At 58.0% G+C, this 21,286-nt stretch overlaps 1 protein-coding gene across 1 annotated transcript in view; it reads left to right on the forward strand.

Annotated features, from left to right (window-relative positions):
• The first annotated feature begins 1,703 nt into the window (after nt 1-1,703).
• CLMB (calcimembrin) overlaps nt 1,704-21,286 on the forward strand; it is a 31,623-nt gene continuing 12,040 nt past the window's right edge. The window contains exons 1-2 of the mRNA XM_087419839.1: nt 1,704-1,868; nt 10,813-10,858. Of these exons, the coding sequence (XP_087275965.1) occupies nt 10,831-10,858 (28 nt within the window). The 5' untranslated portion in view covers nt 1,704-1,868; nt 10,813-10,830. The remainder of the gene's footprint in view (nt 1,869-10,812; nt 10,859-21,286) is intronic.

The following is a 21,286-nucleotide window of genomic DNA, read 5'->3' on the forward strand; positions in this document are numbered from 1 at the left end:
GCAAGGAGAGGGTAGAGGTCGGAATGCAGCACTCACCGACTGGGTGACCCGTGACCTCCCGGTGCCGCGGGCCCCACACCTGGGAAATGAGAGGATAACCAGGGCCGTCCTGAGCGGGTGGCGACACGGGCCTCGTGCACAGCTGGAGCTCAGTCGGTGCTAGTTTTCCTGTTTGCTGCGGTACCTGGTGCCTGGGGCAGAGTCCGTGCTCAAATAGTATTTGTTGAAATGAATGAATCCTCATTTCCCCTGTGGAAACTGGGGCCCAGAGACAGGCTGATCTCACAACCAGCGCGGAGCAGTCCGCCTGCTCAAGGCTCTGGCCTACTGAAAAGGCCTTGCTCCTCTCTTCTCCACCCTTCCAGAACAAGAATGTGGGTGCCCGCCGTCCCTGGAGGTCTCCTGGTGCCTCTGTGGCCACCGTTAGAGGACGCGATTCGGAGCAGCCCTGACCCACAGCTCCCTCAGGGAGGAACAAGGAGAGAGGCCCCTGGCAGCCCCCCTGCCCTCCCGAGGTGGGGGAGGGCATGGGTACATCCTGCCCCTCACCTTGCCCCTTTCTGTCCTATTTTGGGGGGACATAACCCATTTCCTGCCTGTCACTCTGGACTCGATGTGGTCAGGAGAACAAAGACTGTCATGTTTCTAGGAATGACTCACAGGGAGAACACACAGCTAGGCGCTGACTCCATCTCCTGCAACTCAGTTCTTTCCTGCGTTCACCGAGGGAGTGTCACTGTCTTGCTTGTGACTCAGTTTCCCCTTCTAAGCCTCCAGAAGGACACAGAGCACAGGGTGTGGAGACCTGGGGCTTGTAAGATGGAGCCAGCGTGACAGGCTCGTGAGGATGACATGAAAACACTCGGTCGCAGGTCGCTTTTGTTCCTCCTGGCAAGCTGAGTAGGTGCCTGCAGGGGCCTCCTCCCCGTGGGAGGCCTCCTGAGACACCCAGCTGGATAAAAGGCCTCCACGCCCACAGCGTGGGGAGCTGGGGGATTACTCCCGGCGGGGCAGCATCTAAACCCTGAAGCCGGCCAGCGGGCCATGAGGCAAGTCCCGACACGCCCTCTCGGGCCGCACCCCCAGGTTCACCTCCAGAAGCGGGGTACAAAAACATTTTCGGAGAGCGCAAGGGCCAGACCCTAATACCCAGGAAGCTGCCTTTGATCACGATGGGGGGGGGCCCGCATTGCTAAGGTGTCCCCAGGGCCCAGCGCAGGGGTGGGAATTTGGGGATAGCGAGATGATGGAGCCTCCCACTTCTCGCTTCCCCTCTCCGCAGCCGGGCCACCAGCTATGGGGGAACCCCGGCGCCCCTTTCCATCACCCAGGGCTGGGGTGCACGGCCGAAGGGAGCCTGGCACCCAGCCCCGGGGAAGGGCGCACGATGGAGAGCCTCCCTTGGCCTCGGGCCAAACTTTCCCCAGGTTCTTCTCCTCCCATCCCCGTCCGGGGACGAGCGAGAGGAACCTGAGGCGGGCCGGGGCAGTCCGCGAGGCCAGAGGCGCGGGCGCCTGGCGCGCCCCTGAAACGATCCCCGGGGAGGAGGCGGGCGGGCCCCGCTCCGCCCCCGCGCCAGGCCGGTGCAATCCGGCGCCCGCGGGCGGGGCGGGGCTGCCGTGGGCACCGCCCCCGAGGGGCTGGGGCGGGGGCGGGGGGAGGCATGCGCGCGGCGGCGGCCGGGAGTGCCGGCCGGGGCGGAGCGGGGTCCCCGCGCACTGCCCGGCCCGGGCCATGACCCCCCCACCCCCGCTCTCTCTTGCAGGCTGGTCGCCGCGGCCCCCGGAGCCCGGCCGCCGCCGCCACCAGCGCCCGGGCGGGCCCCGCGCGCCCCGGGCACGGCTCCGCGGTGAGCCCACCAGGAAGCGGTGAGTGCCCCGCGCCGTGCGCGCCCTGGTGCCTGGCACGGCGCTGCCCACCCCACCCCACCCCTCCCCTTCTAGAAGACGCCGCTCTCCCCCAGAGCCGCAGCCCCGCCGAGCGGCGTCCACGCCCCGCGAGCTCCCGCGGCGCGAGGGGCGCGCCCTGGGGAGGGCAGGGGGCCCTGGGAGGCGGCGGGGGACATTCGCGCGCCCGGGCGTCCCCCCAACTTCTCGCAGACTTTTCTGAGGAGACGCGGGTTTGGGGAAAGTTGGGGCGCCCTCTGGCCGTGTTGCAACTTACACTGGGCGGGTGGGGGGCGTGTCCCCGCGCGTGGGAGCCTCTGGCCCCCCACTCTCCACCCGACGCCCCGCGCTGTCACGAGTTCCTTGGGAATGGCCCAGACCGCCATTCCTGAAGGCTGGAAAGGAGCCCGGCCGGGGTGGGGGCAGGAGGCCTCGAGAGGAACCGTTTCCCCTCTATCGAGTATTTCAAAATGTATTATTTATGAACCGCCTCACTTAGGGGCCCCCTCCGCTCCCAGGGCATCAAAGCAGGTTTGCAACCACAAAGGGCGACTAGTGTGAACGCACGCGCAGCTTCTTCTGGCCGGCTGAGCTCAGTGGAACTGGGGGGAGGCACTCATTAAAAGGAGGACCCGCAGCTCCGCTGGGCCGCGTGGTGGGCGGGGTCCGGGGCGGCTGGGACTTCTCTCCAACTGCCCCTGGCTGTTAGGCGTGATGGGACCGAGAGAAAAGTCTGTGCAGGCTGAGCGGCCTTTGAATGACGGAAGAATAGGACTTGAAAGGCAGCGGTGAAGGCACTTGTGAGCTGGTGCAGCCTTTGTGGGACTAACACTCTGACAGAGGAGGAAACTGAGGCTCAGAGAGGCACCCCCAGATTGGCAGGCTCTTGTTTCCTGCCCAGCCCTCAGGGTCGCTTGGGGAGCTCCTGTCCCGGGCTGGGTTGAGGCCAGAAAACACCCCCTCGCCTGTCTCCCCTTACCTGTCCAGGCCACACCCATCTTGGGTTCTGTGTCCCCACCCCTGGGGACTCATTCCTCTGGATGGGAGGGAGGGAGGGAGGCAGTGTATTTATGGAAAGCCTTAATCCCTCCGCCAGCCCCAAGGAGGCTGAGAGCCCCGCCAGCCTAATCTCCTGTACCTGGAAGCCCTTGCCTTGCTGGTGAGGTGTGGATGGCGGGTCCTGAGCCCCAGGTTAGAGCACCTTTGAGAGGACACGGGAAGAGAGCAGTGACATTGAGCATTTGTTGATCCCTCGTGGTTGCCAGACTCTGCACTCAGTGCCAGTGCCCACCACCTGTGCTCTGTTTTCATCCTCTGACCAAATACTGTTGTTATCCCCATTTTACAGATGAGGACCCACAGGCTGGTAAAGGTAAAGTGACTGACCCAAAGTCACGGGGCAGGTCAGTGGCAAGGGCAGGCCTTGAACCCCTAGCCCTCACAGTGAGTTGCTCTTGAATACAGCAGAGGCTAGACCAGGCCTCTGAAATGACCAAGGGCAGCCCCCCCATTAACATTATTAAGATATAATATACACACAGTAATATGTCCACATCAAAAGTGTACACTCAGATCAAGAAACAGAACTTGCCCAGGAACCCCCTTGTAGCCAGTGGGCGGTTCTGTGTCTCCCACAGACAGTGCGACATCTCAGTTACTTTTTATTTGGTGCAAAGAACACATTAGTTTACTTTTTCCTTTGTACTGAAAACCTGCAGGGGGTGAGCTGGTGTGCACTCGCTGCTGTGGGCTGGTAGTCTGTCTGCAAGGCTGCTGTAAAAACAATTACGTATTTCTTAACTAACTCTGGTTAATGAAACATTAACCTGACTTTTAATAGCATACCCCTTATTTTTAAACGAACGTTTTTATTGACATATAATATGTTTGGAAAAGTGCACACATCGTTAGCGTGGAGCTTGATCACACAGAGGCACAGAGCGGACAGGGGGCTGTGGGCAAGGATGTTGCTCGAAGTTACATGGCCGATCGCTTTGAGGCCAGGGCTGGACCCCAGGTGGCCCAAGACCCTGCCCAGTGACAGAGAAGCAGGTGGGGATTTGGGTGGGTGCCCTGCCCCTCCCCCCCACCCCCATCCTCTTTCGCTCCCTGTTAGTGAGCTGCTGTGGACCAGGCAGGCAGCTGCCTGGCCTCCCCAAGAGCAGCTTGCAGCCTCCCGCCAGTCGGTGGGCTAAAGCCAGGGAGATGCTCGTGTTTGCACTCTGTGTCCCAGGATGGGAGGCACGTTATTGCTTGTCACATCTGTTCCCAGCACAGTCCCTTTGGCTGGAATTGCAGGAATTCTAATCCTGTTGCAAAAAGAAAGTGCCTTTTCTAAAGAAGGAAGAAAACCAAGATGTGCCGTGTGCCTTCTGGGAGCCAGGCGTGGCCAGCCCATTAGTACCTTCCTCCCTGTGTTTGCAGCCAGGCTCCGCGCTGGCCCAGACTCCACTAGCTGGGAGTGGAACCTGATTCTGCCCATTCTGGTGGGTCCACCCACCTAAGCAAACTGTCAGATTCCTCAGCCCTGATTCTTCTCCCCTGCCCTCTCCTTGGTCCTCAAGTGAGGTCTTGTTAAGGAGGTGAGGCCTAGCGCCATGGTGAGTCATGACCTCCACAGGGTTGTTCCCATTTCATCTGGGAGGTGGCTCTACAGGGACTGAGATCAGACTTCTAGCCTGACTCCGCCTTTCACTCACTTTCCCTCTCCGGTCCTCCCTGTCCTCATCTGGGACACCAGGTGTTAGAAATAAGACAGCCTCTGCGTAGAGTTGCCAGATTTAGCAAATAAAAATACAGGAGGCCCCGTTAAATTTGAATCGCAGATAAATGACGAATAATTTTTGGCATAAGTATGTCTGATGCAGTAATTAGGCATCCTGTATTTTATCTGACAGCTCTATCTATGGCTGCTTCCAGCTCTAGATGTGTATGATTCCCTCCAGGAAAGGTTTATCTCACACTCTAGAGCTGACTCCCACCATCCACAGTAGTGGTACCTGAAGAGAATCAGCCAGCTTTGGAGCCAGAATTCTAAAAGCAGGGTCCCTCCAGCCGGTGAGTGCTTCTGTGTCTCTGACAGGCGGTGCTACCTCTTAATTACATTTTACTTTGTGCAAAGAACACATTAGTGTACTTTTCTCTTTGCTTTGAAAACCTGTGGAGGTTTTGCTGGCGAGCACTCACTGCGGTGGGCTGGTAGTTTGTGGCTCCTGTCTACAAGGCTGCTGTAAAAACAATGACAGACAAGTGTATCCTTTCCCCTGGAGATGCTCATGGTTTTAGAGAACTCTGTAGTGTGTAAAGCGGCAGATGTCCATCTATCTGGCCACTGCTCAGAGGAGTGGACCCTTGCAGGAGGAAGTAAGTTTTTTATTGCCTGTCCCTGTCCCCAGAGGGGGTCCTGTCGTGGCCATTTGGCAGGAGAGAGATTTTTATGCCCGGGTGCAAGAAAGAACCTGTTCTATTTCAAGCTGTTGTGCAAATAATTAACAATCTGATATTTCAAAGGGGACATAAACAGAGCCTGATTCATTATGAAAGGAGGTTTTTCACACTCCTGAAAATGTGTGAAAGAGATAGAACATTTATACCTAAACCAGCAGTGCTCATGGGCCCAACCGTGCCCCTGCCATCTTGCCAAGCTAAGGGACCCCCCTCCCATTACATCTTTTCTCTCCTCTCACCTCATCTTTATTTTCTAATTACAAAAATGTGTGTCTTTGTTTGTAACAACTCCAAACAATCTAGAACTGCGGTGTGGGGAAGGATATAGCCCTGAAGCAGCGTGGTGGAAGTCCGTCTCCCAGAGCCGAGGCTTCCTGGCGCTTGACCCCTTGGAGCTTCCTTCCCTCATCTGTACAACGGGGATGACAATAATGTTTATCTCGGGGTATTGTTCGGGTTCAGTGCAGTAATTTTTATGATGAACTTGGGCTCTTAAAAGCATGAGCTTGAGACCTGTCGGCTGTTTACTGTCGTGATACTGACGAGGAAGAAGTTTCAGAGAAGAGCAGCCCCGCTCCCCACAGGTAGGCGTCCGTTCGGACAGTTGTAGAGTCCAGCTTTAACTCCTGCTTTTCGACATCTCATCCCGTTCACAGGGGTCCTTCTCCTAGAAGGCATCTGTGGTCTCCGCCAGCAGACCTGGTCACAGAAGGAGTGGAGTGGACGGACTGTGTCCACCATCTCGAATGAATCACCCCGGGAGGCTTCCTCCCCACACAGCAGGCCACACCTGGGGACCACGTTGTGGGGGCGCCCCTGGTGGTCTTCTAATGCAGCACCCTCACGGGAGCACTCTGATGATACTACAACAGTGACAGTGGTGATGGCAGTGACAGCTGTCCCAGGCCTGTCCCGGAGGCTGGGGGCAGGATGCCTTGTTTCACAGATGAGGTTGCGGAGCCTGGGGGCAGAGCTTCAGCACCTGAGACTCAGAGAGGGAGGTGACCTGCCTAAGGTCACACAGCTCCTTCAGACTCCTGGTTCGTCCTTGTTCCCTTGGCCCCTCCTGGGCCCACTGCCTTCTGTCTGTCCCTGTGGGGAGGTGGGAGTGGGGGTACCAGAGTTACAGCAACGTGCATTGGGATAAGAAAAGTCAGTTTGTGACAGCTCTCCGTTTGGGAATTTTAGAAACCTGAAATGGAATTGCTGTACATGGACGTGACCCCTGGATGTGGCATTTGCCTGACCCGGGCACAGCTTCTTGTCCCCAGTGTCCCCTGAATCCAGGTCCTCGTCCTCTTTTGTCTCTTTCTTCTTTCCTTCCTTCCTTCTTTCCCTGAGTGTTTTGAGATGGGTATTTTTAAAGTGCAGGACAGCTTTGGGGACAAAAGCCTGTCAGTTCGGGACACCTCTTCTGGGGGTGGTGCTTCTGGCAGCGTGCAACACAGAGCCTTCCCTGGGCCGGAGCGCGGGCCCTGGAACGCACCTTCAGCCGTGTCACAGAAGTTCTGGGGCGACGGGGTCTGATGCCCTGAGCTGCCCCATGTGCCGCTGCGGGGGCAGTGGGGTTGGGCACGGAGGCTGTGCCTCCTATTGAGCTGTGCTGTCTCTCCTGGACGTTCTTCTTTCCTTTGTTGGCTTCTCTTGCAATAGTTGCGGACTTAGCGAAAAGTTGCCAGAGCACAAAGTCGTCCTGTGCATCCTTCACCAGGGACGACCGTTTGGCCACATTTGCTTCGTCGCCTCTCTCTGTCCATACACGTATGTGCGTGTTATCGTTTTCTGGCTGAACTCTTTGAGAGTTGAGTTGCAAAAATGACGACCTTGACCCCGAACACTTCAGTGTGTGCTTCCTAAGAGAAGGACCACCTCTTACAAGACCCAGTACCGTGATCAAAACCAGAGAACTGGACGTTGGCCCCGTACCATCACCTAATGGACAGTTGTCTTTCTTTTGACCGTTGTGTTACTTTTCGAACAAACACCAAGGCACGTCATGAACCCCCTCTCCCGGCGTCAACAGCAGGCAGCCTCCCCCCGCCCTCACTGTATCTCCCCTGCGCCCCACGCTGCTCTTGTTGTTTTCCTGGAGTGTTTTACAGCAGAGTCCTGACATGGTTCATCTGTGAGGCTGCAGCATAAATCGTTGTTCAGACCCTGGGATGGGATGTACATAAGATCTGTTAGAGGGCTGTGACCAGCACTTAACAGGGACAGGCTGGAAGAGAGTCGACTATGAAATCGGAGTGCGCTGCACACAGCACGTCTGCATGGTTGTGATGTTAGGTGTGTTTCTCACAGTGGTCATCGGGGTCCTGGGGTTTATTTGTTGATGGTCCCACCTCAGGGCTGCAGGACCCCTCAGCAGGAGACCCGGCCTGGGGAGGGTTGGGGAGAGGGATGTAGGTGAGGTCTGCACCCCCACCATCCCCCGAAGCTCTGTGGTTGAAAGCATTGTGGCTCTAGAGTCCAAAGTGCTGGGTTTGAGTCCTGACCCATCACTTGCTACCCACACGACCTTGTGCAAGTTAACTAAGCTCTCTGTGCCTCGATTTCCCCATCTGTGAAGTGGGGATAGGAATGGTCCCAACCTCATGGGGCTGCTGCAAGGGTTAACTGACCATGACTGTCTGTCAAGGGGCTCTGAACAGTGCTGGCCACGCAGTGAAGGCTCAGGAAAGAGGCCCATTGTTCCCACTGGCCTGGCCTTGGGCTCTCTCCCTCCAGCCCCGGCCCCTCCTCTTCCACTGAGAAGGATGTGCTTTCCTTGGCATCTCATCCTGCACATTAGAATATCCCGGGGAGCTTTTAAAAATCCCAGTGCCAGCCACACCCCAGGCCAATTACCCTGGAACCTCTGGGGGTGGGACCAGGCGATTCCGATGTGCGGGAAGATGCAGTGCTCAGCGCCTCCCCAGCTGTAATGAGCGTCACCTGGGTCTTGCTGAAATGTGCTCCTGAGCCCACGGGCAGGGTGGGGCCTGGGAGCCTGCATTTCTCACAACTGCCCGGTGGTGCCAATGCTGCTGGTCCAGGACCACTCTGAGTAGTGAGGCCGTGGAGGAGGGGCTGGAAACTGCTACGTCCTTTCTCTCCATCACTGTCACAGGTAATAGCAGCAGCTGAACTTCTTGGACTCTTGCTGTGTGCCCGGCGCAGAGCGAAGCCCTCTCACAGCCACTTTCAGTCCTCCATGAGACCACTGCATACATCAGCCCCGTTTTAAAGATGAGGGGAGTGAGGTCTCGGCGGGTTAAGGAACCTGCCTGCAGTCACATGGCTGAGCCAGGCTCTGGTCCCGGCCAGGACAGTTCTGGTTCCCAGGGCCTGCTCCTACGTGGGAGGCGCTTCCTTTTATACACGGCTGTCCTGAGTCTGTTCCCATCAGTGTCTGTCTGTCTGTCTCCTGTCGTCTCTCAACATCTCTCTCTCTCCCCCACCACCTTCCCCGGGTCCCTAGTCCATTAACTAGCAGATGTCTCCAGTCTACCTCCTACCTGCCCACAAATCCAGCGTGGCTGAAATTGAAGCTTTTATCCTGTCCTCTCCTCCAAACCGGCCCCTCCTGGAGTCCCACCATCTCCCAAGCCTGCGTGTCACCCCAACTTCCAGTTACCTCTCCTTCCCACTGCCCCACCGTCTTCGAGGTTCAGGCTCCACAATTTCTGGCTCAGAGCAGAGCTTCTCTGACCTTAGCAAGTGCACGGATCCCCGGGGGGCCTTGTTAAACTGCCAATTCTGGCTGAGTGCGTCTGGGTGGGCCTGAGATGCTCCATTGCTAACAAGCTCCCAGGAGCGCTGAGGCTGCTGGTCCACCAGCACAACCGAGTAGTGGGGGCCTGGGGGACCCCGGCGTTTCCTAGTGGGCCCCTCCCTGCACAGCCTCCTAGAAGGCAGCCTTGCTCCTTGGTGCCCTCAGGATAACCTCTGAACTCCATAACCAGCCCCCAAAGCCCCCATGGTCCAGCTTACCTTTGGCCTCTCCTCTTCCTATTCCTGCCTTGACCCCCCCACCTTCTGGTTCCACCCGTGGGCCACGCCCTTCTTGTTCTCTGCGTCTTTGCACATTCTGTTCCTGAGACCTGGGGGGCTGTTCCCTGCTTGGCTCACTCTTGCCTCTCTTTAGGGACATGGTCCCCGGGCCTCCCAGGCTGGGACAGGAACCCACCTCTGTCCTCCTGGGCTCACCATGCCTCCATCGGGGCCAGTTTGCTGTCTGTCTCCCCCACTAGTCTGAATAACCTATATTCAGTGTGGTGCCCCATTTGGCCTCATGCCCACCTGTGTTTCGTCCTCAGCGACCAGGTGCAGGGTGGGAAATGTGTAGGAAGTGTTTTAGGGGACAAGGGAGGGGCTGGGAGGTCTGACCCCAGGGATGAGGGAGGCAGGAAGGGTCAGGGGTATGCAAGAACAGTGTGGCGAAGCCCGAGTTGCCCATCGGGGCGCCTGTGTCTCCCAGCCTTGTGCAGGACAAGGGGACGATGGACTTCAGAGAGCAGGGCTGGGGCCCTCCCTCGGACACACACCTGTGTGGGAGATAGCATGGCCTCTCATGGCCACCCTCCGCCCCCAGCCTGGCACACGTGGCTCCCTGTGAATGAAGGGATGGGCTCCGTGTCCCCCACCCATCAGCCTCTCAGACGCAAGGACCCCCAAGGTGGACACAAGAGCCTCCCCTTCCCCAAAGAGCCTGCAGAGCCTCACTGGCCCCTGTGGGGTGGGCCTCAGCTGAGGGTCAGGACAGTCCTGGGTTCCATTCCCAGCTCCACTCTGCTAATAAGCTGGGTGGCCTCAGGGAGCTAATGCCACCCCTCTGAGTCTTGATTTCCGCATCTGTAAAATGGGGCAGTAACAGCACCTCCCAGGGTTGTCACTGAGGATTGAGCCTCAAGGGCACACAGGTGCTCAGCACCGCTAGCTGCTGCCGCTGTTTTATTCATCAATTACTCAGAACCCTAAGGACGCGTTTCCCTGCAGGAAGATGGTGGCAGTGCTGGTTGGGACAATGTTAATGCCCTTTTAAGCTCAGTCTGTTAGGTCTCCGAAGAAGCTGCAGTTTAAAAGAGGGCAGCATTATATCACAGGGCCCCGTCTCAGTGGGCTTAGGGCCACCCCCAAGGCCCGTCCTGAGGGTCCTCACGTCCTCACGTCCCTGGAGCCAGTCGCCGTCTGGGCCCCTAAAAGGAGAGGCCAGGTGGGGTTGGTTCCGCCTCGTCAGCGCCCGGCCCGCCCTCACCTTCAGCCTCCCCAGCGGCCGCGCTGGGCCTCCGGTATATTTAGCTTTGAGGCCCTGAAAGTTTTTTCCGCCAGCACAGACGCGTCTTTGAGCAAATTCAGCCCAGATGTAGTCAGCAGGCGCCGTGACCTCGGGCCGGCGGTTTCTCTCCGCCACTACTTCCTGTTGTGCACCCATCAGGGCCGGGGGTGGGGGCCCGGCCACACGTGGCCAACACAAAACAAGCCTCTCCTCTCTCCGCAGGCCTGCAGAGGCGCCGACATGGGGCTTAAGCTGTCCTGCCTGAAAGGTAAGCCCGGTGGGCGGCTCTCCCCCACCAGCTCTTCTGGGGGTGGGTGGGGGGAGGGGGGAGGTGAAGGACTGAGGCTGGAGAGAGTGGGAGGCTGGACCCTGAGACCCCAGCGTTGCTGCCCTGGAGAGGGAGGGGGCACCGCCACTTAAGGCAGCAGCTGTACACAGTAGGTGCCCTGTAAATGCTTGCTCTGACTCTGAGGGCTCCTCCTGGCCTTCCCTCCCACTGGCGGTTGAGTGACGTGGGAAAGTTGCAGGCCCCTGGGGCCTCAGGTTCCCCCTCAGAGGGATTGATCCCAGGCTGTGGAGCCAAAAGGAGGAAGAGGCCGCTGATGAGGGCGCCAGGCACACCCCAGGGTGTTTGCTCTCCACCCTGCAGGCCTGTTATCACTGAGATGGGAGGTCCGCCTGCCCCGTGCTGGGGAAGGCAGGCTGGGAGAGGGGAAAGGCCAGCAGGGAGAAAGTTCTAGAAGGACACAAACTCACTGAGGGGTGTTGTAGCTGTTGGCAGAGGCAGCCCAGACCTCTGTCCTGCACTCTAGAGCTTTCTGACCAGCGTCTGGATGACCCAGGGGCACCTCAGACCAACATGGAGCACACAGAGACCTCTCCCCTTGAAGCCCGTTATTCGGTGACACATGGTCCCCACCACACGTGTCCTGGCCTGAAATCTGGGAGTCGACCTGCTGGCCCCTTGCCCTTGTGTAGCATGCCCACCAGCCTTGAGTCTCCTGGATGTCTCTGGCTGGCCCACTCCATCCCTCTGCCACAGGATGTCAGGAGGCACAGGAAGGTCCTGGGCAGCTGAAGGACCATCCTCTGGTCCCACTGCTGGGATGAGTGAGCTCCAGGACACATCTGGTTGGCCCAGCTTAGGGCTTATGCCCGTCCCTTGGCCAGGGGGTGGGGCATCTTGATGGACAGCTCCTCCGAGACTACATGCAAATGGGAGCAGTGGTTCCCTGGAGAAAATCAGGGTGTTGTTTGCAAAGTGGGGATGGGATGCTGGAGAGGCGTAGACGGCCCAGTCCCCTCCAGGGCCTGGTCCCTCAGGCTCCAGGCTGAGCCTAAAGAGGAGCAGGGGGAGGAGTCTGTGGAGCCAGCATCTGGGAGGGACCCACGGTGTGAGGTCCAGCGACTGAGCCCTTGGCCCCTCTTCCCTTAGACTTCGCTGCAGGTATCCCCGTGCCTGGCACAGAGCAGGCATTCAGGACAAGCTTTTTGTTTTGGTTTTTAATTGTGGTAAAACACATATATAACACAAAATTAGCCATCTTAACCATTTTTAAGGGTACAGTTCAGTGGCATTAGGTACATGCACGTAGTTGTGCAGCCATCCCCACCATCCACCTCCAGAACTTTTCCGTCTTCCCGAACTGAAACTCTGTCCCCATTGAATACTCACTCCCCATCCCCGTCCCCCAGCCCCTGGCACAACCATCCTACTTTCTGTGTCTATGAACTTGACTCCTCTAGGGACCTCGTATATGTGTAATCATACAGTGTTTGTATTTTTGTGACTGGCTTATTTCATCAAGCATAATGTCCTTAAGATTCATTATGTTGTAGCATGGCTCAGAATTTCCTTCCTATTTAAGGCTGAATAATATTCCGTTGAGAGTACAGACCACGTTTGGTTTATCCATTCCACCACTGATGGACACTTGGGCTGCTCTCACTGTTGGCTGTCGTGTCAGGACATCTTTGACAAGTAAACCAAGCCCTTGGGGGGACATCTGGGGCCACTTACCTTCCAGCCCAAGGCTGGGGGCTCAGCCAGGAGAGAGACCCCGGAGCTGCAGGTGCTGCGAGTTCCTGGGAAATACACCCCACGCCACCCCACCCCATCCCCGTCGACTGCAGGACTGAAAGCCTGGGCAGCAGGCTGAACGCCCCTGTTCCTGGGAGCTTTTAGAACGGCCGCCTTCCGGGCCAGGCCCAGAGGAGCCAAGCGCTGGAATGGGGCAGGAGCTGCTGCGCCCAGCGGGCTTTGCTCATGCATTTTTCACTGCTAGCTCTCTGCAGCCTGCCCACCGGCCCTGGGCTGCCAGCCCTCTGCCCTCCAGCCCCACCCAGCCTTGATCTCTAGAGGCAACGAGGCCAACGCAGGCTTGGGTGTGACTCAGGGCACGGGTGGGGGCAGGACATGGGACCCCTCTCTCTGTGTTAAGTCAAGGCGGACCCAGGCCCGCCAGCCCAGATACCCCAGAGCCGTCTCCTCCCAGAGCCTTATTTTTGCATTTCCCTTGAGGGATGTGCCCCGTGGGAGGAAACTGCGGAGTGCCGGACACCCTGCAGCCTGGTCACCCTCCCCGCTGTCCGTGAGGCCTTCTCTTCCCTCGCTGCCCGCAGGCGTGGTGGTACCTGTGTCAGAGCTGGGACGTGCCGTTCCGTGCACTTTTTGCACTTTTATTTATTTTTTATTTAATGTTTGGGCACGTGTGCCATATTTCTTGAGGTGATATGATTTCACAATCCTTTAATTAGTGCCTGTATCAGGTTCTGCCAGGAGTTGGTCTTTGGGTTGTTTCCAACTTGTTCCTTTTGGTAGATAAGACCATTTTCAACATCTTTGCTTCCTGATTTTTTAAATTATTATTTCTTCGGGAAAAATTCCAGAAATCAGAATGACCCGGTTAAATAATTAAGATGAATGGTGAATTCTTGTTAGAGGCTTAGCCCAGGTAAGGCCCTGTTCAGTGTGTCATTCTGTGTGGATCAACTCACCCGTCCCTCCTCCCACCACGAAGTGAGTACTGTTGGGATTCCCAGTTTCCAGATGAGGAAGCCAAGGCCCAGAGAGGCAGTGCAGTTTTCCCAGGGCCACACAGCTGGAACCAGGGTGGGATTTGAACCCAGCCAGGCAGGCTGGTCCCAGGGGCCTGGCTTCAGCCACCACCGGTACGGCCTCTGCAGAGGAAAACATTTTAATTCGACATTTGACGTTGTTACTGTAGCCAGAAACTTCATCAGCATGATCTCACTAGATCTTCGTATTAATCCTATAAGATGCTAACTTAGTTCCCGGGGCTGCTGTAACAAAGAACTACAAGCTGGGGGCTTAAACAGTAGAAATTTGTTCTCTCCCACTTCTGGAGGGCAGCAGTCTGGAATCCAGACGTCGCAGGGCTGTGTTCCCTCTGGAGGCTCTAGAGGAGGAGGCTTCCTGCCTCTTCCAGCTCCTGGAGGCCCCAGGTGTCCCTTGGCTTGTGGCCACATCACTCCAGTCTCGGCCTGTGTCTTCATACGGCCTCTCCTCTCCGGGTCTCTCTCTCCTTTCTCTTATAAAGACACCAGTCTTGGGATTTAGAGTCAGCCTTAAATCCAAGATGATCTGATCACAAGATCCTTAAGTAATTACATCTGCGGAGACTTGATCTCCCGATGAGGTCATGTACAGAGGTTCTGGGTGGACGTGAATTTGGGGGGAACTCTATTCAACCGGCTACAAGTCACTTCCCCTCGGAGCTGTCCTGAGGGGGCTCAGGAGCGCGCTCCTCCTGACTGGCAGTAAAGACTCGGCCCGAGGTGGGAGGGCTGTGTGACATCGCAGAGAGGGACACAACTGTGCTGAAATCCTTTTGTTTCTGGTTCCAGAGGAGAGTGGGCACAGCGCTGCACTTTCAGTGGGTCATTCTGCTCTATGGCCTGGCCGTAGCAGTTGTGATGTGCTGGAATGTTTCACCATCCAAAGAGCGCCTCCCTCGTGCCTTCCCGTGTAAGGGCTGGTGTGTGCTGGCCATCCCTGTGGGCCGGGCACTGCTCCCTAAGCGTGTTCCTGAGTTCACTCATTTCGTCCTCATGACAGCTGGATGACATAGGGAGCTTTACAGAGGGGGAGACCGAGGCACTGGGGAGCTCTCACTGGCTGAAGTTCACAGCCGGTCAGGAGGGGCTGGCCTCAGTGGATGGCAGGGAGGGGTGCGTGGCTTCCCCGGCTCATAAGCGTGTTCTCTCCGGGTCAGCGGTGGGGTGGCCTACCAGGAAGGAGCGTGGTGGGGCCATGCGGTTCTCAGTGGGGTCCCTGGTCAGCATCACCTGGGAACTGGTCAGACATGCAAGTTCTCAGGGCCCGTCCAGACCTACTGGGTCCAAAATGGGGGGTTAAACAGACCTCCAGGGGGTCCTGGTGCCTGCCCAAGTTTGAGACCCGCTGGTGAAGTGGCTCTGGGGTCAGAGAGATCCGAGTTCAAATCCTAGTTCTGCCCCTGACGAACTGCAGCCTTGTGCAAATCACTTCACGGGTCCCAGCCTCGGTTTCCCCATCTGTAAAACGGAGTGATGAAGGAGAATATCTCCTGGGCCAGGTTTCGAGAATGGTCTGAGATGAACACTAACGATGGTGCCTGAGGACCGGGTTTCCTGTCCACCCCGCCCTTTGCCCCCTCCTGCTCTGCAGGCAGCTCCAGGGGTGTGGGGACCTCAGAGGGGTCGTTCACCCGGAGGCGCGGGCTTTCCCGTTGGGGCCAACACGGGGGCCCGGCGTGGTCTCTGGCATTCCCCGGAGGGCACCAGCTCCAGCCCCAGCCGACTCCAGCGTCGCCGTGGAGAGAGGCATCTGGGGCAGCCTGGGGCCCGGCGGGAAGGGCCAGAGAGGGAGACTGGCCCAAGTTGGTGGTTGGTTCACTTGTTCTAACAGACTATCTTTTAGAACAGTCTAGATTTACAGAAGAATTGAGAAGGGAGCAGAGAGCTCCTGTATACCCCACGGCCAGTCCCCGAGAGTTAACGCGTCCGTCAGTGTGGCGCGTTCATCACGATCAAGGAATCAGTGCAGGTGCCTGGTTGTTAGCTCAAGTCCATGCTCTAGTCAGGTTCCCGTGGCATTTCCCTCGTGTCCCTTTTCTGTCCCAGGATCCCACCTTCCTTGCAGACGTCGTGTCCCCTTAGGCCCCTCTGGGCTGTAAATATGCAGAAGGGCCTGTCCCTGTGAGCTTGGCCATTCTCAGGACTGGTCAAGTTCTGTAGGAGGCCCTGCTGTTGGGATTTGGCTGATGTTGGTGGGTTTTTAGTTTCTTTTGCCGACTGTGATGATGGTGAGGGTGGGGACCAAGGAGGACGCAGGTACCGCCCTCCCCAGGCCACCTGGGGCTGGGACCCCTGACGGCCCAGGCATTTCTCCCGGCTCCCTTCCCGGGGGCCCAAGGCCTCTGCTCCGCTCAGCCTGTGACCCGGGCCTGGGGGCTGGCAGATACGATGCCCATTTTCCATATTTTATTCCAGATTGGTGTTTGGAGTCCTAAGACTAGCCCCAGGTCACACAGAAAAGGAGAGGCACGCCACATTGCCCCTTCTAGTGCAAGCCCTCGGCTCCAGCTGTCCCACAGCTGCAGGCTAGAGCCAGTGCAGAGACTGTTCGTTCCACAGACATCGACTGTGTCCCTGCTGTGTGCCGACCCAGGCCAGGTACCCGGCTCATGGATGAGCAAGGCAGCCGCCATTCCTGGCCCTGTGGATGCAGTCGAGTAAGGAGGAGATGAACGTTACTTGGAAGCGTCAGAGCACTGCCTGCCCCGGGCTGGAACCAGCCAGCCTGGCCCAGCCGGGAGGGATGGCGTCACTGAGGAAGCAGCCGAGCCTGAGAGCGCTGGCCCGGGAAAGAGCGGGGCAGGGGACCGTGTTCCAGGCAGCAGGAACCGTGTGGGCAAAGGCTGGGGGGCAGGAAGGAGCCCGGTGCTGTTGGAGGCATTGAAGGGAGGACCCGGTGGGCGAGGAGAGGACTGCAGCCGCCAGATGGGGCGGGAGGGAATTCGGGACTTACACCAGTGGGGAGGGGGAGCTCCAAGAAAAGGAGCGGATAAAAGGCATTCGTTGAGCTGATATGTGCTGAGCAGTTCTCAGAACGAGTTGGGGGCTTCCTAGGTTTGAAGGGAAGGTCGCATGGAGGGATCCACCTCAAGGTAGAAAATGGCCAAGGTCAATGCCCTCATTTACTGAGCTTTGGTGTTCCCATCTGTGAAATGGGCCACTGCTTCCTGCCTGTGGGGTCCTGGGGGAGCCCCCTAACCTCGCTGCCCCACACTGCCACTGCCCACCAGGCAGGGGTCTTTGTCTGCCCTGCGCACCCTTGTGCCCACTAGAACTGGGCCCGACACACAGCAGGCGCCCCTGTCCCATGGGGACAGAGACCAGACCGGAGCTGAATTCCTGTGTAACTTTGCGTTTGTTCGGCAAACAGTTATTGAGCGTGGGAGCGACGGAAAGGAACGCATGACCCAGAACGGTAGGTTTCGTAGTGAGAGCTGCAAAGGAAATTAAAGTGGTGCAACGGGGGTGATGAGGCAGGGTGAAGTCCTCTCGTAGAGCCACCATTGGAGCCAGCCTTGCGGGTGCAGGGAACAGTGTTCCAGGCAGAGGGGACAGCAGATGCAAAGGCCTTGAGACAGGAACAAGCTTGGTGAGCTGATGAGCGGCAAGGAGGCAAGTGTGGCGGGACTAGGGGGCCAAGCAGGAGGAGCTGAGGTCACTGGGGCGGGCAGAGCTGTCGGAGCTGAGGGTTGATATCAAGCATTTCTCTTAAAAGTAACAGGGGGGCAGGCCTGGTGGCGTAGCAGTTAAGTTCACACACTACTGCGGCGGCCCGGGGTTCGCACGTTCAGATCCTGGGCAGACACCGACGCACCGCTTGTCAGGCCATGCTGTGGCGGCATCCCATATAAAGTGGAGGAAGATGGGCACGGACGTTAGCTCAGGGCAGGTCTTCCTCAGCAAAAAGAGGAGGATTGGCATGGATGTCAGCTCAGGGCTGATCCTCCTCACAAAAAGTTTTAAAAAGTAACAGAAGCACTAGAATCATTCAGACCTGCGATCTAAACCTTCGCTGCACCTCAGGATGACGTGGGGGGCTTTCAGAAGGTGCAGCCCTGCCCCTCCCCAGGGTGGGTCCTGGGCACGAGTGTGTTGGTGAAGCTGCCCAGCTGATTCTCCGGTGCAGCCTGGGGTGAGCCCCAGTGTCTGGGCCCGGTGTCCTTGCTTTTGAGATGGGCTTGTAGAGGGGTGCTGACTGCCCACGGTGACAAGGAGCAGGTTAGCTTGGCTGGGAACCCAGGTATGCAGGCTCCAATCCAGGGCTCTTTCTGGAACCTTCTGAACAGATCGCTGCCCAAGAGACAGGGGCTTTGAGGGCTGGGAGACCCCCAGCCTGCTCAGAGGAGAGGTGGATAATCAAAGCCTGTTTTAAACTCGGGAGCAGATGGGGCTTAATTCAGCCCCGCCTTGTCCCCAGGGAAAGCCGCCTGGCTCACGGCAGGATTTAGCCCCACGTCAGGCTTAAGCTAAACCTCGGCACCTGCCGCCTCGGGAGGGCAGGCAGGAGGGCGGGCCGAGTGTCTGGTCAGTCAGCGCATGGCCTGTGGGCGCTGTGGAATCAATGCCCACCGTGGGCAGTGGGAGCAGGCTGGCCGATGGCGGGGTTGGGCTTCTGTGAGCTGCAGCTCGGCCCCTGCGGTCCCACGGGAGTTCTGGAGCTGGGAGGGCGCTGCAGAGTGTCCAGGGTCGAGGGGAACGGGCCTTTTATCCACCCGTCCACTGGACATGGTGAGGGGCTGTCCCCGGTGGGGCGTAACCTTGGGCAGAGCCGAGGCCAGTGGGGGCGTGAGGCACGAGCCTGGTCCTGAGAGTGGGCGCCTTCTTGAATCGTGCACCCTAAGTGTCTTGCCTGCCCCACCCCAGTCTCCACCCAGCTGGGCTGAGGGCAGGTGCAGTGAGGGGCTCAGCCATGAGCCATCAGCAGGCAGCACTCTGGGCTGCTGGGGACTAGCCCGGTCCTGGAGGATGGGTCTGGGCCATGAAGCACAGTGTCCACTCAGGCCATGGGTTCAGATGAGGCTTAGACCAGGGGCTGTGGGACAAGAAGGGAAAGGTCCAAAGGACGCCTATGCTTTAAGTCATAGCCACCACCCACAGCCAGCCTCAGCTCCTGACATCTGGGCTTCCCAGCTGTCGATCAGAAGGGTGGGCCATATGGGGGAATACTATACAGCTGTAAAAAGGGACAGGCAGCTCTGTTTGAAAGGATAGGAACCATTGAGTCTCACCGCCTCACCTTGATCAAACTTCTCCTACAGCAGAAATGCCCCACCTTCCTCCTTTCCTTATTCCACCCTCCTCAGTCCGTCTGTCAGCCTCCCCTCAGAAAGTGCTTCCTCTCTTTTTAATAACTTTATATTTTGAATATGTAAAACCTTTTCATGGTACAGAATGTAAAATGTGCAAAAGAATATGTAGTAAAAAGTCTGCTCTCACTTCTCTCTCAGCCACCTGCTTGGATGCAATCATTGTTACCTTGTGTCTCCTTCCAGAATGTTCTCTATATATACATGCAGATGTGTTCATAGGCATACTCCTTATCTTTTTCCAACATATGATGGCATCAGACCCACTGCTCTTACCTCATTCTTTTCACTTAACCCTGTGCGTTAGAAATGGTTCCCTATCCCTTCAGACCTGCCCATCCTTTTTCATAGCTGTATAGTATTTCTCTGCATGGATGCATCCTCCTGTTCTAACCCATCCCCAAATTGCTTTATATCCTCTTACATCTCATGCACTCCTGAGGGGGGCCAGCAGTGGAACATTCTTAGAAGCAGGACTGCTAGGTTGAAGAGTCTGTGCCCTTGTTATGTTCAGAGCTTTGTGGCCTGAGCCCCCTAGAGGCCCACCCATCCACCCGGTGGGGAGTGACTGAGCTAACAGAGTGTTAACAGCCTTTCTTATTTTTCCTAATCTGATGAGTAAAAAACAGTATGTCAGGGAAGTTTATGTTTCATTTCTTTTTAGCAAGAAACCTTTCACTTCTTATTGAAGTAAAACATACAGGGAAAGGGTGCAGGTGGTAAGGGAGCTGCTCGCTGCATTTTCACACACTGACCAGCGTCCGGATCGAGAAACAACATTCCAGCCCCCCAGGGTCCCCTCAGGCGGCCGCTGCCGACTGCTAGCTGCACGGATGAGTTTCTCCTGCTCTGTTCTTCACCTGCACACGTGCTCTCGTGGGGCTCACTCCTGGTGTGGAGCGAGGAACTGTACCCACCCAGGCCCCATCTGAAACTCCTCTGAGGCCCTCCTCTGAAGTCACTCGAGGCTCAGCCCACGGGCCCCCAGGCTGAGCACGGCCACCCTGGTGGGGGGGTCCCAGCAGGAGCCTCAGAGATGCGGCTGGAGTCCCAGCTCCCCCCGGGGGAAGGCCTGAACTTCCCCGAGCCTCGTGAAGTGAGGGCTGGCCGGCCCTCCTGCGTTAACAAGTGGACGAGATGGGATGCTCTGGGAGAGAGCTGGGATCACTTCCTGTCACCCTCACGTGTCACTCGTCACCAAACAGCTTTACAGCCGAGGGAACGCTGCCTCTGGTGGGACTGCTTGTGCTCTGGGTTTGACTGGCCGTGGGCCCGTCACAGCCCGACAGCTGTGTGATCTGGGGCAGGTGGTTCCACCTCTCTCTGCCTCAGTTTCCTGCACTGTCGGGACATCTGGATGATTTCAGGAGCTGACACCTGTACAGGGCACGCAGCAGGCCCTGGGCAGAAGGTGCTGAGGGTCCTGTCATCACTGCACTGGTCTTTTCTCTCCACCGAGGCCAGCAGCCCCCCAGGCCAGTCCAGAGCAGCACGCCATCTGAGGGTTCGCCGAGGTTGTGCAGGCATCAGAGGCGTGCAGGGCAGTGGCCGCCAGTATTCCTGCACCCAGGGGCGCCAGATTCCAGGGCGCACTGCTCCTGGGAGAGCCCGGAAAGGCCTGACCCATGTGGAGCTGACCAGGGAGCAAATGGGAGGGGGCAGCCGGGCCTTGGAGGGCTCGCCGGGCGGAGCCGATGCGCCCCGAGCGGTGGGTGGCGGCGCGCTGCCGCGTCGCGTCAACTCCGGAATGCCACGCGGCCTGAGCCTTCCGTCGCTCTGCTGTCTGGCTGCCCGTCTGCGGCCCCTCTCGGGCCTCAGCTGCCCACGGCTGGGCGGATACATCCCTGTCCTCAGGGCCTGGGCTCCCCAGGAGCAGGGCAGCACGGCTCAGCTCCTTCCTCTGGGGCTCCCGGGAACCTGCTGTCTGATTGCCCCTCTACCAGCAGTAATGACAGTCCCCGTGACATTGCCCCCCCAGCACCCGCTGTTGGCCGGGCCGCCCCAGATGCTTCCACGTAGTGTCACGTCCTCATGAGAGCCCCACAGCTTCCCGGTCGTTATCCAGGGCGCAAGTTCCAGTCTGTATTCTGGTAAGGGGCCAAACGCACGTAGCCCCCTTTAACTTAACCCCTTTGCAGGTGAGGAAGCAGGCTCAGAGAGGGTAAGAAACTTGCCCACACAGCAGCAAAGGGCAGACTGGGGAAGCCAGTCCCTCTGGCTTGGCCAGCCTGCAGCCCCTTCCCGTAGCTGCAGCCGCGCAGGGGTGCCGTGGGGCCGCGTGGGGACGTAGGAAATGGGCGCCGGCTCTGAGA

The sequence above is a fragment of the Ceratotherium simum genome, chromosome 30, assembly GCF_057802395.1.
Source record: "Ceratotherium simum simum isolate JZ-2026a chromosome 30, ASM5780239v1, whole genome shotgun sequence".
NCBI classification, from domain to species: Eukaryota; Metazoa; Chordata; class Mammalia; order Perissodactyla; family Rhinocerotidae; genus Ceratotherium; species Ceratotherium simum.